This window comes from Mus pahari, chromosome 5 (genome assembly GCF_900095145.1).
Source record: "Mus pahari chromosome 5, PAHARI_EIJ_v1.1, whole genome shotgun sequence".
In the NCBI taxonomy this organism is placed as follows: domain Eukaryota; kingdom Metazoa; phylum Chordata; class Mammalia; order Rodentia; family Muridae; genus Mus; species Mus pahari.
Window position 1 is genome coordinate 138,172,494 of NC_034594.1, and position 12,823 is coordinate 138,185,316.

The 12,823-nt window shown below is 44.4% G+C and overlaps 1 protein-coding gene across 2 annotated transcripts in view; it reads left to right on the forward strand.

Annotated features, from left to right (window-relative positions):
- Window positions 1-12,823, forward strand: part of Adcy10 (adenylate cyclase 10) — a 90,358-nt gene that overhangs the window by 42,464 nt on the left and 35,071 nt on the right. For both annotated transcript variants that reach the window (XM_021198155.2, XM_021198156.1), the window contains 4 exons: window positions 2,701-2,756; window positions 9,308-9,464; window positions 10,644-10,836; window positions 12,406-12,492. In XM_021198155.2, the coding sequence (XP_021053814.1) occupies window positions 2,701-2,756; window positions 9,308-9,464; window positions 10,644-10,836; window positions 12,406-12,492 (493 nt within the window). The remainder of the gene's footprint in view (window positions 1-2,700; window positions 2,757-9,307; window positions 9,465-10,643; window positions 10,837-12,405; window positions 12,493-12,823) is intronic.

The following is a 12,823-nucleotide window of genomic DNA, read 5'->3' on the forward strand; positions in this document are numbered from 1 at the left end:
GAAAGAAAAGGAAAGAGAGGGGGAAGGAAGGAAGGAAGGAAGGAAGGAAGGAAGGAAGGAAGGAAGGAAGGAAGGAAGGAAGGAAGGAAGGAAGAAGGAAGGAAGGAAGGAAATACCAGTACCTTCTAATCACTTCATATTAACATTCAAATTCCTTGCAATAGCATACAAGGGAGCTTTTCCAAGTTCATCCCCTCCTGCACACCCTCACTGGGATTGTCTTATCTCACTACTCTGCCCAATCCATCTTTAAAATATAGCTCAGGAATCTTCCTCTCTGTGGGGGTGGCTCTGGCACTCCCCAGGCCCCACTAGACACGGGAATCCTTCCTACCATTGGGTAACTCTACAGCACACGCTCCCAGTAGACCGCCTTCCCCCAGACTCTTTAGTTATTGGATCTAGAGATGGACCTCAGGGCCTCGTTCATGCTAAGCATATGCTCTACCTCCAAGGTGTACCCCCAAATCCTCATATCACTGACTTCTCACTGCACTGTGAGCACAGGGAGGCATTCACTCTTATATCCCCTGTGTTGGGCACATAGTAGGTCCCCCAACAATGCTGAACCAATGAGTGGTGTGTGAATAAACAACATGAGAATAGAAAGTGTTACTTCAGGAACAAACTAGGTATTAAAGAGTCCATCGTCAGCGGCTACATACAGTTGATTCAGACATTTCTTTTTCTTCACTTCGTGTTCCTGTGGCTCAGTACCCTGCTCAGCACACACAGATCATTATTAAGTAGTGACTGACTAAGTGAAAGGATAGTGATGATGTTTTGGTGAGCACTTATTTAAATATGCACTCTACCTCAAAATATACTATTTATTCCTATGATTGACTGCAGGAGGTAGAAACACTTTACTATCCGCATTTTATAAACTGAAATTCTATTAACTAACTCACCAAGGGTCTCTCTACTAAAGCCAGAGAGCCAAGATTCAAACTCACAGTAACACAGCCTCACAGGCGACCCCAAACCTCAGTGGCACAAGACAACAAACATCAACAAAATTTTTGTTGTTGTTTGTTGTTGTTGTTGTTGTTGATGTTGTTGTAATGGATCAAACCATTCACACTGTCCATGCTAGGCCTTCATGTTTTAGCTATACCCCAAAACAATTAATAGGTTTTGTTTTGGGTTGTCCCCCCCCCCCAGGAAAATATGGGACACTATTGATAGTAGTCAGCTAGGCTGACTCCTGTTGCTTATTCATGTGCCTGGGGTTCAGCAGTTTATTGGCTGATCTAAGATGGAATCAGCTGAGACAGCGGGGTCAACCGGGCTTACAAAGTTAGATCAGTTTGGTTCCACCTGTCTCATCCTCCACCAGGCGTGTTGCCATAGTAATATGTGAAGGACAAGACACAGTCGGCTCACGCACAAGCATTTCTCAAGCCTCTTTCTCCTGTTTGCTGACATCTGATCGACCAGAGCATTCACAAGGTTAAAGCCACAGCAGGAAGGCAGTGCCCAGCTAGATGGCAAGGAGTAGAGGTACAGGTAGGGTTCTGAAGTGGGTCACTACATCCAGTCACCCCACAAGCTCCAAAGTCTGAAGTCTTCATGATTTTCCTGTGCTATCCCTTCAGATGAAGAAAAAGGCATAGACACCCATATGCAGCTATGAATAGGGCTTGGTTTCTGCCCTCAAGCTTTCACATTAGATGATTATCTGTATGTATCATGGGAGAGTTTGGTAGGTGCCACTGGAGAATATGACAAAGTAGCAAGGCAGAACACAGAAGAGAACAATCCAAAGTGAAATTCACACTGAAAGGCACACGCACCCCGGCCACCACTGGCCTCAGGTTGTTGGACAAGTTTCTGCACTTCGTTGACTCATTTGTAAAATGGACAATAGGTGATACTTTTTCTCCCTGCTTTTTTGTTTGTTTGTTAAGTTGGTTGGTTGGTTGGTTGGTTGAGTTTTGTGAGTTATTTTTGGTAGTACTCGGGATTGAACCTGAGCCATCACGTGTGCTGGGCAAATGCTCTCCCACTGGGTTACAGTCCTAATACAAGAGTCACACCTCTGAATATTTTTTTTTGTCAGAGTTAAAGATACTGGTTAAGAAAAATAGATGAGCAGTGAATCGCTTAGAACTACGCAAGACTCATAGCGAGTGCCCAGCAAAATAGAGCTGATATTGAGCAGTCCATAGACTCTCTCCAGGATGTGAGAATCTGCAGCCCATCCAAGATTGTTGGGGTCCACCTGCACCCCCTCCACCCTCCAAAGGGTTCTTGTCTACCTATGCAGGTGCAAGAGTCATTTGCTAAATAGTAATAGCCAGGGCTGGTAAGATGGCTCAGTGGGTAAGAGCACTCGACTGCTCTTCCAAAGGTCCGGAGTTCAAATCCCAGCAACCACATGGTGGCTCATAACCATCCGTAACAAGATCTGATGCCCTCTTCTGGAGTGTCTGAAGATAGCTACAGTGTACTTACATATAATAAATAAATAAATCTTAAAAAAAATAGTAATAGCCAGGCACTACAGTAATAGCTAGTGCAGTAGTTGTTTGGACTCTGTTACGAGTAGGCCCGATCTCTTCCGCTCTTGGTAGCTGCAACCAGGGAACAGAGGCTTGTTAGAGAGCTTTTTTTTTTTAAAAAAAGGCTTAAGAAGTCACTTTTGCCCTCAGTATTTCTGTTTTGAATCTAACATCTTCTCTCTCTTTCTCTCTTTAGCATGTTTGGTATGGCATATCTCATCTGCAACAGATATGAGGGCTACCCTTTGCTGGGTAGGTAGTGAGCCTTGATTTGAAACGTTCTCTGTTTTTGTTTTTGGCTTTTATTTTTTTAAGGGCGGGGAACAACTAGAGACTAATTCAAGGCTCTGTGCATATTGCACAAGCTCTTGGTTCTTTATTGAACTCTAGCAAGACGTAGAGAAAAGGGTAGCAATGAGAAGCATGCATCCTAATGAATTATGACAAAATGAAGGTATATACTTATCACCCAGGTCCAAGATCAGAGAAATGGCACAGTGGCTAAAATGTCTGCCATGCAAGTTTGAGGACCTGATTTCAAATCCCCAGGACCCACATACAAAGCTGGGCTTGACTACACGATTCTGTAACCCTAGCACTGGTGGGGTGGAAACGAGTGGATCCCTGGTGCTTGCTGGCTGGGGAGTGTAGCCAGTGGCTGAGCCTGTGTTCAGTAAGAGATCCTGTTTCAGAGATAGCTATTGTCAGCCTCTGGCCTCCACACCCATGAGCACATATGCATCCACATCTGTATGCCTATACACCACAATGCACATATATACTCATACAAAAGAGAGAGGGAAATAACCAAGTGTTAGAAATCCTCATACCTGTCTCCTTGCTTCCTCCCTCTTCCCTTCCCCCTGTCCCAGGGGCTCAATTATTTATTCTTATTTAAAAACTCACATAAAGCTGGACATGATGGCATGCAGATTTAGTTCCAGCACTCAAGAGGCAGAGACAGGTAGATGTCTGTGAGTTTGTGGTCAGCCTTGTCTGCATAAGAATTCCAGGGGCTACATAGTGAGACCTTGTCTTAAACAAACAAACAAACAAACAAACAAGAATAACTTAAAACCGGCATGATGACTTTCCAGATATCCAGGAGGCAGTGGTAGGAGGATCTATGGAACCCAGGAGTTTAGGGCCACCCTGGGTAACATACAAATGCCTTGTTTCTTAGACATACACAGAAAAGCATCATTTATGCTCCTGTAGCCATGCTGTTTGTATACTGTAGAGGGTCTGTGCAAAAGGAAGGGAGGGGAGGGTCAGAGTATTCACGAGATGCAGAGACATGAGGACATGGCCAGGGCCGTGGCTTCTGTTGTGGGAAAGGGAAGAAGAAAAGACCAGAGCTGAAACAGAGGTGGAAGAGGCAAGGCACTGTGTCTGCGCTCCCTACCCAAAGAAAACACCACTATGCCTGGCTCCCCTCCTTCACTCTGACCCCCTAAGACTCCACCTTTTCTTCTGCCTCTGGCCCATCCTTTTTTTGGCTCACCTTGACTCTTCCCTACTGAGTACTGGCAAGTATTTAGTAGGATGCTTAGGACCTAGCCACCCCAGTGTACTGAAGATACCCCTCTGCCTTCCCTGCTTCTCTCTGTCCCCACACAGCACCTTTCCCTCCACTGGGACAGAATTTTTGACTCTTCTCCCTACCCCTTCAGGAAAAAAAAAAAAACAACAACAAAAAATAAAATACCAACTACCCAGGAAGGGACTTTAGACAGCAGGGAAAGGGCTGAAGAGGAGAGCATAGGATGGTCAGGGAAAAGGTTCACAAATCCCCGGGAAGAAAGCACAGATTAAAAGTGGAAGGTGACAGCTATATCAGGGTCCTTTCAGCAAAATCTTGCTGGCATATGCAATAGTGTCTGCATTTGATGGCTGATTATGGGATGGACCCCCAGATGGGGTAGTCTCTGGATGGTCCATCCTTTTGTCTTAGCTCCAAACTTTGTCTCTGTAACTCCTTCCATGGGAATTTTGTTCCCTATTCTAGGGAGGAATTGATATAGCTGTCTCTTGTGAGGCTATGCCAATGCCTGGCAAATACAGAATTGGATGCTCACAGTTGAGATGGAACACAGGGCCCCCAGTGTAGGAGCTAGAGAAAGTACCAAAGGAGCTGAAGGGGGCTGCAACCCTATAGGTGGAACAACAATATAAACTAACCAGTACACCCAGAGCTCGTGTCTCTAGCTGCATATATAGCAGAAGATGGCCTAGTCGGCCATCATTGGGAAGAAAGGCCCCTTGGACTTGCAAACTTTATATGCCCCAGTACAGGGGAATGCCAGGGCCAAGAAGTGGGAGTGGGTGGGTTGGGGAGCAGGGCAGGGGGAGTGCATAGGGGACTTTTGGGATCGCATTTGAAATGTAAATGAAGAAAATATCTAATAAAAAATTTAAAAAAAGTGGAAGGTGGTGTCTCCTGCCACCCCCACCCATGTCACTGTCCAGGGGACTTCAGCACAACAGAATAAGATATTTTGTAGGGTCAGCTGGCAGGGAGAAAAGAGGAGTAGGAGAAACATTGAAACCGAGTGACTTCCCTTCTAGAATGTGCTTTGCCCTCCTACCCACCTGGAGGTTCCTTGATTGACAGAGAAGAGTGAGCAGTTGAATTTCATTTCCCTATACTCAGTTCTTTCCAGAAGCACAAAAATGAACATGCAGGCCAACACCTCTGCACACCTTCTTTCATTCACTCGTGTGTTCTGACATGTATTGTTATTGTCTGTCTCTATAATCACTTTTTTTTTAAAGATTTATTTTACGTATATGAGTACACTGTAGCTGTACAGATGGTTGTGAGCCTTCATGTGGTTGTTGGGAATTGAATTTAGGACTTCTGCTCACTCCAGTCAACCCCCACTTGCTCAGTCCCTGCTCACTCTGGCCCAAAGATTTATTTATTTATTATTATGTATAAGTACCATGTAGTTGACTTCAGATGCACCAGAAAAGGGTGTCAGATCTCATCAGGGTGGTTGTGCACCACCCTGTGATTGCTGGGATTTGAACTCAGGGCCTTTGGAAGAGCAGTCAGTGCTCTTACCCACTGAGCCATCTCGCCAGTCCTCTATAATCACTCTTGATTGTTACGCTCCTGCATGCCATTTTACAAATGCACCAGTTATTTTTTTCCTGGTATCTAAGATTTGGATTATCTGCAGGTTCTTACAGACAGTGTTGCCATAAGCATTCTTACAGGTTTTTTTTTTTTTTGGAAACATTTTCTAAGAGAAGAGGATTAGCCTGGCGCAAGCCCTGTAACCCCAGCTCTCAGGAGGCGTAGGCAAGAAGATTGCCACGGTGCAGGACATCAAACTACCACCACCTCCTCAATAATCAAAGAAGAAAAAAAAAGCATGCATATGCATTGTTTGTCTAGTATGTATGTAAAGGTACACATATGTGCATATCTGTATACATGAGTGATATTGTCAGAACAAAGGGTACAATTTTGGTAAATGTTGCCATGGTGACACCATCATCCTTCATCTTTGCCAGCAGTCACTTTTGTCAGTCTTTATGACTTAAGCTCTTGTGGAGTATGCAGTGGCCCCTTCTTGTTGTTTCTGTCTATCATTGCTAGGATGTGGCTGAGGTCCTTTTGGGCTATTTAATCCATCTCCTAATAAAATCATTACACAAATTTCTCTTTCTATTTTTTCCTCTGAGTTAGGATTTTTTCCTCTTCGAGGCAGGGACTGGCTTGTATTTTTGTTGGGGTGGTCACTGCTGTTGGGATAAAAATCCATACAATTAAAGTCCAAGATGGTTTTAAATTAGCTATCTGTCTGAGGACAGCCTTGAACTCATGACCCTCTGTCTCTACCTCTGGAGTACCTGTATTCCAAGCCTGTACCACCACAGTGGGTTCTCTTTCTCCTTAAACAAGGAACCCTTCACAAATTGGTTTGCCATCTGTGTCCAGGGTCCTTGCTAATTATCTCTCATCAGTCTATTTTCAATTGTCTGCTAAAGCATTTATTTAATGAACAGAATTCTTAACTGCAATGTAATTCAATTTACCCATCTTTTTGTTTGTTCATCTTGAACCCACATTTCTCTGTGTGCTAGTTAGCAAATCTTCCCGCATCCATGTGTTTGGAGAAGTATTTCCTCGCTTTTCTTTCAGAAATTCTGTTTTACCTTTTATGTTTAAGTGTATAAGGGCTTAGGGGTGTGGTTCCGTGGGAGAGTGAATGCTTAACGTGCACAGTGCTTAGCATGCACAAGGTTCAATCCTCTGTCACCCACAAAAACACTTTCACTTACCTTCTATGTAGAAGTGAAGTAATTGGGATTTGGTGGCAGGGACCCTCTCAAAGCTAATTCACACTGGGAAGGAAGTGAATCTAAAGAGGGCAACAGTATATTTAGGGAAGAGACCCGACCTAGCCGGGCTATAGATCCTGAAGATGGATACTCGCAGTAGTCCTTGCTCTTCCCTTCTATTAGACTGAACATCCCTAGAAGACTTATTGAAAGTTAAATCTGAGCCACAACGGTGTCAGAGATCATTAAGAAAATGAGACTCTGCCCTTCCTTTGGAGCAGTGGTCCTCAACTTACGGGTCTTCACCCCTTCAGCAAACCTCTGCCTCCAAAAATAATTTACATTACGGTTCATGACAGTGGCAAAATTGCAATTATGAAGTAGCAACGAAAGGCATTTTTTTATGGATGGGGTGGGGTGGGTCACCACATGAGGTACCGTATTAGAGGGCTGCAGCGAGAGGAAAGATGAGAAGCACTGCTTTGGAGGAATGTTAGGTTGGAATCCTAGTGTCTGCAAAGCCTGAGGGAGGCCAGTTGCTCCTAAGCTGTACAACGAAGCATTGGGGCCAACACAAACACCCCACAGAAACACAGACTTGCAGCAAACACCCAGTAAGCCAAGATTCCCACGCGCATAAAGCTATGGAGGAGGGAGAATAGCCATCTCCCCTTCCCCCAAAGCCTTGTTTCCCACCCCCAAGAAGTGCTTGCAGGGCTGACTCAAAGCAGACTGAGTTCTAGACTGTCAGTCACCTTAGAGTGCACAGGCAGACCTTTCTCAGTTTGATCCAGTTGATGTTTCAGTCTCTTTAGGTCATATTCCACACACAGCGCTGGGTAAAAAATCAAGTTCACACTCTTTTCCTTAAAGCTGTAGACAAAGAGGGATTGTAGGAGATCAGCAGTGTGGGAAATACTCTTCTTGACAAGAGTTCCTATCCCCAAAATTATGACAAAGGGCAACAAAATTACCAGGGAAAATACTAGGGTAAAAAAAAATGCATACAACAGTCGTCATAGTAGGATTTTTTAAAAATCATTTTTGTTGTTGGTTTTTTTTTTTTCAAAGACAGAGTCTCATGTTGCCCAGGCTGGCTTTGAAGTTGCTATGTAGCCAAGGCTATTTCTTGAGCTCCTGAATCTCCTGCTGTCTGATCCCAAGTGCTGGAATCACAAGAATGCACAAACATGTCCAGCTAGGACTTGGTTTGCACAGACTTGAAGATAAGGTGACTTAAGAACTCATTTTAGAGTCCAATACATGCATTTTGTATAACCAGAAGAGAGAAGCTAGATGATTTTACTACATAGTGCTTTGATTCCCATCTTCTAGGCTCCTGAGCCTAGGGTTCTCAGGAGACAGCTCACAACACTGAAATTCAGATTTCAAAGGATACTTTTCCTTCAGAGGGTCAATAGAGTGTGCAGGGTGATTTCTGTTAAACCATACCCAGAACCTCACATCGTCGGGCAAGATACACATCTTCTTTTTCTAGGACACTTCTACCTGTGACCATCATCCAACTTCAGCCAAGTCATTAGATGACACCTGATCATGAGGCACTCTACCCACAGATAACAAAATGGGGCCCCTGGATTCATCTGTCCAGCAAAGAAACTAGAAATGATCCAAATGAGCCCACACTTCTTTTTACAGAAGTTGCCCATTGCTGCGAAAGCCCAGAACTTGCAGGCTTGTGGGCTGAGTATCCGATTTCAGCCTGGGCCTCCTGCTGCATACATTTTAAGGCACTGAAGGAAAAAAAGTGATAGGGTTGTCAACCAGAATGGGTTTTTTTATATTGTTCTTTTTTTCCTCCTACGTTTTCCATATTTTCCACAGTGAGCATGTGTTAGTTGTATAATCTAGTCTGCTAAAGAAAACAGAAAAATAACATCTATTTTAAGGTTAGCGATCCTTGGTTCAATTCCTAGTTGTATAATCTATGCAAATCTCGAGTTTTGTGCAGTATAATTAAATGGAACTGTAATGAGCTTACAAATACTTTCCCTTGAGGGTAGAGGTAGATTTCAGTGGTTCTGGGTTCTATCCCTGGCCTGATGGGGCCAGAGTAAGGACCACAACAAAACAACTTTCCATCATCCCAGCTTTGCAGAAATAAACTTTCAATATCACCTTGTTTACTAAAGCTTAAAAACAACAACAACAAAAAGATTTGAAAAATTGTAAAAATACACAGAGCTTTAAGAAGCATCATGAAGGAGTCGGGCGTAGCAGCACATGCCTATCATCCTAGCACTGGGGAGGTGGAAGCAGGAGGTACAGGGGTTCAAGGTCATCCTTGAGGTCATCTTTGAGGCCAGTCAGCCTCAGCTACAAGAGACCAAGAACAAAACCACAAAGGGATGAAGCCCCATGCACAATGCCATGGAAATTCCAAAGACACTCTTAGAAGGGGTAGCACTGCGTGCCTTTTAAAATATATTTCTAAACTATTTTTGTTGTTGTTGTTGTTGATGGGTTTGTTCTTTTAAACAAACAAACAGGACGTGTTAGGGAGATCGACTATTTCATGTCTACTATGAAGGACTTTTTGATGACGAACTGCAGCCGAGTTCTAATGTATGAAGGATTACCAGGATATGGAAAAAGCCAGGTACTTATGGAAATCGAATATCTGGCCTCTCAACATGAGAACCACAGGTGAGTGTCTTGAAATCGTGGCTCTTGTGACCTCAGAAAACACTGGCACCCTTGAAAGAGTTGCATTTATTTATTTATGTCTTGTCCCTTGTGTAACTTGCCTTATACGAACTTGCTAAGTACAGTTAGTTGTTGGGGAACCAGAGCCTTGTAGCTGAAGGGATATTTAATGATAAAGCTGTTCAAACTATGAGAAAGAGAAATGGCACCGATTTCTGCAAATCCCAATTTAATATGAGGGCAAGCTTGAAGACTTTAAAGCTTCCTGCTTAACAGCCAATGTATAGATAGGTTGAGACATCCGGCAGAGCTTAAGACTGGTGTCTGTCTGGGGACTAGACTCTCAGGTTTATTTGGGGGGGATTGCTAATTATGTTAATTATGGCATTGTTAATTATGTTAATTAGAGGATTGCTGTTTTAAGCCCTTTAGTTTGGAGAGTGGGGCTAAGGAGTGCTGGGCGGCTAGATTTTTCAATCCAGAGGGCAGAGCTAGTGTACTTATCTCATACTATTTATCTGTCTTCACACAAGAAGTATCATACATGAGATAAACTGCCTGCCACTCTGAGGGGTTTGACTGGACAGTAATGATGACCGAGATCGTGACAACAGTGTCACACAAAATAGGCCACGGGAACCCTGGAAAGCATTAAGCAAGAAAACACTGCAAGATTTGTTATTGTTGCTGCTGTTGTTGTTGTTGTTGTTGTTGTTGTTGTTGTTGTTGTTGTTCAGGCTTGGCTTTGAGTAGTACTAGGGGCAAATTCTAGGATTCACACACACCAGGCCAAGGCTCTACCACTGAACCGCAGCCCCCAGGCCCCCACATCACTAAATCACCGAGGTCTCTTGCAGAGGTTGCCATCAGATGATCACCGACGGCAGGCACTGGACGTAGCATGCTGCTGTGTCAGGGCAGGTCTGAGTCTACAGCTCTGGCCTGGGTGCAGGGCAGCAACGGCAACACCAGGAAGGGAAAGACAGTTAGGTTAATACAGCGTGATGATGGAGAGGGGTTGGGTTCCCGGAAGCAGGACTGAAGAACAGCTTCCAGACAGCTTGATAAACCTCTGTCCTTGCAGCTGAGGGTGAGAGCTCAGAACTTTCTCCCTGCCTTTGTTAGCTCCAGGAACTGTACTTAAAATGCTCTCCTTATTCTCCACTGTCTTATGAACAGGGCTGTTGCCATTGCATTGACGAAGATTAGCTTCCATCAAAATTTTTATACTATCCAGATACTCATGGCTAACGTACTAGGTCTGGATACTTGTAAACATTACAAAGAACGACAGACCAATCTTCAAAATAGAGTCAAGACGCTGTTGGATGAGAAGTACCACTGTCTTCTTAATGACATCTTCCATGTTCAGGTAACAACTAGCTCGTATTAGAGTCCTGCAAAAACATAGCTACAGGCCACGCCCAGCAACTCCCGCCTGAAGCTCTGTGACTTAATGTATCTTCAACCTTTGATCCTCGTCAGGGTTACTCTCCCTGTGATGAAAGTCCATGACCAAAAGCAAGCTGGGGAGGAAAGGGTTTATTTGGGTTACACTTCCACATCACTGTTCATCATCAAAGGAAGTCAGGACAGGAACTCAGAGCAGGAACCAGGAGGCAGGCGCTGATGCGGAGACTACAGAGGGGTGCTGCTCACGGGCTTGCTCTTCCAAGACAGCTTGCTCAGCCTGCTTTCTTATAGAACCCAGGACCAGCAGCATGTCAATCACTAATTTAGAAAATGCTCTACAGGCTTATCGGTAGCCTGACATTACAAAAGCATTTTCTCATCTGGGGTTCTCTCCTCTCAGATGTATATGTGTATGTGTATGTGTATGTGTATGTGTATGTGTATGTGTATGTGTATGTATATGTATGTAATTACTTAGTAAACTGGGGCTAGAGAGCCCATCTGTTAAAAGCATGTTCTGCCAATGCCTAGGACCGGAGTTTGGTTTCCATAATCCACACTGGGCCACTGACAACCAACCACTGCCTGCAACACAGCTCCAGGGGAATCCAATGCCCTCTTCTGGCCTCTGAGGGTACCTGCACTCCTGCATACAAACTCACACATAAATACATACACGTAGTTAAAAATTAATCGTTAAACCCACGTAGTCAAAGGGTTAGAGAGATGGCTCAGTTGTTAAGAGCACTTGCTACTTCCCGGCACCCACGTGGTGGCTCACAAACTCCTCTTCCAAGAGATCTAATAGCATCTTCTGACCTCTGTGGGCAGCAGGCATGCACATGGTACACATGCATACAGGCAGTGATACACTCCTACACATAAGATAAAAATAAACAAATTTTAAGAATGTTTTTAATCTGTTAGCTAAGATTTATTTCCAGTGCTAAAGACGTTCAGACAAACCAAAATAATAATTCAATTCCTTGCAACACAGAAACATTTAACATAAAAGCTTTTTGACGTCTAGATTATGAACTAACCTAGGACACACTAAACAACACACATTTTTTGAAATTTACATGTATTTAGTTAGTTACAGGAGCTGGGGGGGGGGACTTGGGGCCTCACACATGCTAAGCCTCTGCTCTGCCACAGAGCCCCACTCACAGTCCCTTGCACCATGTTCTTGTGAGATAACGGAGGTATCTAATAGATGCTATCTAATACCATGCTCTGGAAAATCAAAATGGCCACTTGGTCACCTTTCCCTCATAGCTGCACTGTCCTATCCTGGGTGATCTAGGGCACAAAGTCACCCATTCCCAAACTCGATGGCAAAAGTAGAGACAGCGTGTCCATTTCCTTCCTGACTATTCCATTCTGTGGAGTAGAGTATTCAGGCTGGAGGTGGGCACTGTGGAATGTAACACTTGAGCATTCAAAGCTGCAGGATAGTTGGAGGGATCTACTGGGAGTCAGTCCCCTCGCTGGTTCCCTCTGCTCAACCCTCTCGCTCTCCGTACAGTTCCCTGTTTCCCGGGAGATGTCCAGGATGAGCAAGATAAGAAAGCAGAAGCAACTGGAAGCCCTGTTTATGAAGATCTTGGAGCAAGTAAGAGGGCCTAGGGGTCAAGTCACCGAGGGAGGACACTAGGCCAATGGCCAGAGAGCCAGTTGCCCCAGGGGTGGAGATTCTACCAGATCTCAAGCACATGAAAGGCAGACCTTAAAGCGCTTGCTTCTCCCATGCTCCCGAACCTGAGCCAAGTCTGCTCAGAATTTAGACATGGAGGAGGTGGAGAGATGACTCCATTCTTAGGAGCTCTTGCTGCACCACATAAATTCCAGCTCCACAAGATCTGCTATTCATTCCAGCCTTTGTGGACATTTACACTCATGTTCTCTCTCTCCTCTCCTCTCCTCTCCTCTCCTCTCCTCTCCTC